Source organism: Acyrthosiphon pisum, chromosome X (genome assembly GCF_005508785.2).
Source record: "Acyrthosiphon pisum isolate AL4f chromosome X, pea_aphid_22Mar2018_4r6ur, whole genome shotgun sequence".
NCBI lineage: Eukaryota > Metazoa > Arthropoda > Insecta > Hemiptera > Aphididae > Acyrthosiphon > Acyrthosiphon pisum.
The window spans coordinates 118566086-118567098 of record NC_042493.1 but is presented as its reverse complement, the minus strand read 5'-3'; the positions used below and the strand labels follow the sequence as shown (position 1 = coordinate 118567098).

The 1013-nt window shown below is 57.9% G+C and overlaps 1 protein-coding gene across 1 annotated transcript; it reads left to right on the top strand.

Annotated features, from left to right (window-relative positions):
• Positions 1-75: 75 nt before the first annotated feature.
• LOC107883886 lies at positions 76-909 on the top strand. Its single transcript, XM_016804797.1, has one exon. The coding sequence runs from the start codon at positions 76-78 to the stop codon at positions 907-909; it is 834 nt and encodes a 277-aa protein (XP_016660286.1).
• Positions 910-1013: the final 104 nt, after the last annotated feature.

Below are 1013 nucleotides of genomic sequence, written 5' to 3'. Positions count from 1 at the left end.
TTTGCTGCACACGCGAGCACTGTCGCTGCGAAGGCGGCCCGCACAGCTGCTGCGTTATCCAGGCTCATGTCCAACATGGGTGGATCGGCTCAGTGGAAGAGGAGGCTGCTCGCGTCTGTTGTGGAAAGCCAGTTGCTGTATGCTGCTCCCGTATGGATCCCTTCCGTTACAGAAGTCGCCAGAACTAGGGCGATCTTGATCCGTCCGCAGAGGACCGCCGCCTTGAGGGTAATTCGGTCCTACCGCACCGTGTCGGACGAGGCCGCCTTGGTCTTGGCCTGCATGCCGCCCGTTGATCTGCTTGGACTGGAGAGGCAGTACATCGGATCCCGTCTGCGCGCCGCAATGGAGCCTGGTGAACAACGGCCTTCCAAGGAGGCCGTGAAACGTGAGGCAAGAGAAATTACGATCGCCGCCTGGCAGGCAAGATGGCACGCTACCCCGAAGGCAGCCTGGACGCGTCGAGTCATCCCTGACCTGGCTAGATGGCTAGGTAGGACTGTCCCGTGGGTGCCTCTGACGTACCACATGACTCAGGCACTCACGGGCCACGGCTGCTTCGAATGGTACCTCCATCGTATGAACAAGGCCGCTAGCACTCGCTGCTGGCAGTGCTCGGGCGAACCAGACACTGTTGAACACACCCTGTTTGATTGCCCCTACTGGGACGGCCTTCGTGAAGCCCTGAAAGTCAGGATTGGCCACCGACCGAGCACCGATGACGTTCCGGACATCATTTGTGGACCGGCGTTCGAGCTCCGGCCGGCGGACGCCCAAGGGAAGGATGCGATCCTGAGAGAGGCCGAAGAGCGGTTCAGGCTGTTCTACGGCATGGTGGAAAACATCCTCTCAATCAAAGAAGAAGAGGAACGAGTGCGACAGGCTGCAAACCGGCGGAATTTACTATAGTTAAGACCCGATCTGTACCGTTTGTAATATAACTCAATTTTGTTTGTAATAACAGCGGGTGGGGGATGTCCCGCCGCTGTTAATTGTCGTGTGTTTGTTTGACA

Bases quoted from the DNA above. Each gene is read 5' to 3' on its own strand.
- LOC107883886 (XM_016804797.1), top strand. From the start codon at position 76: ATGGGTGGATCGGCTCAGTGGAAGAGGAGGCTGCTCGCGTCTGTTGTG.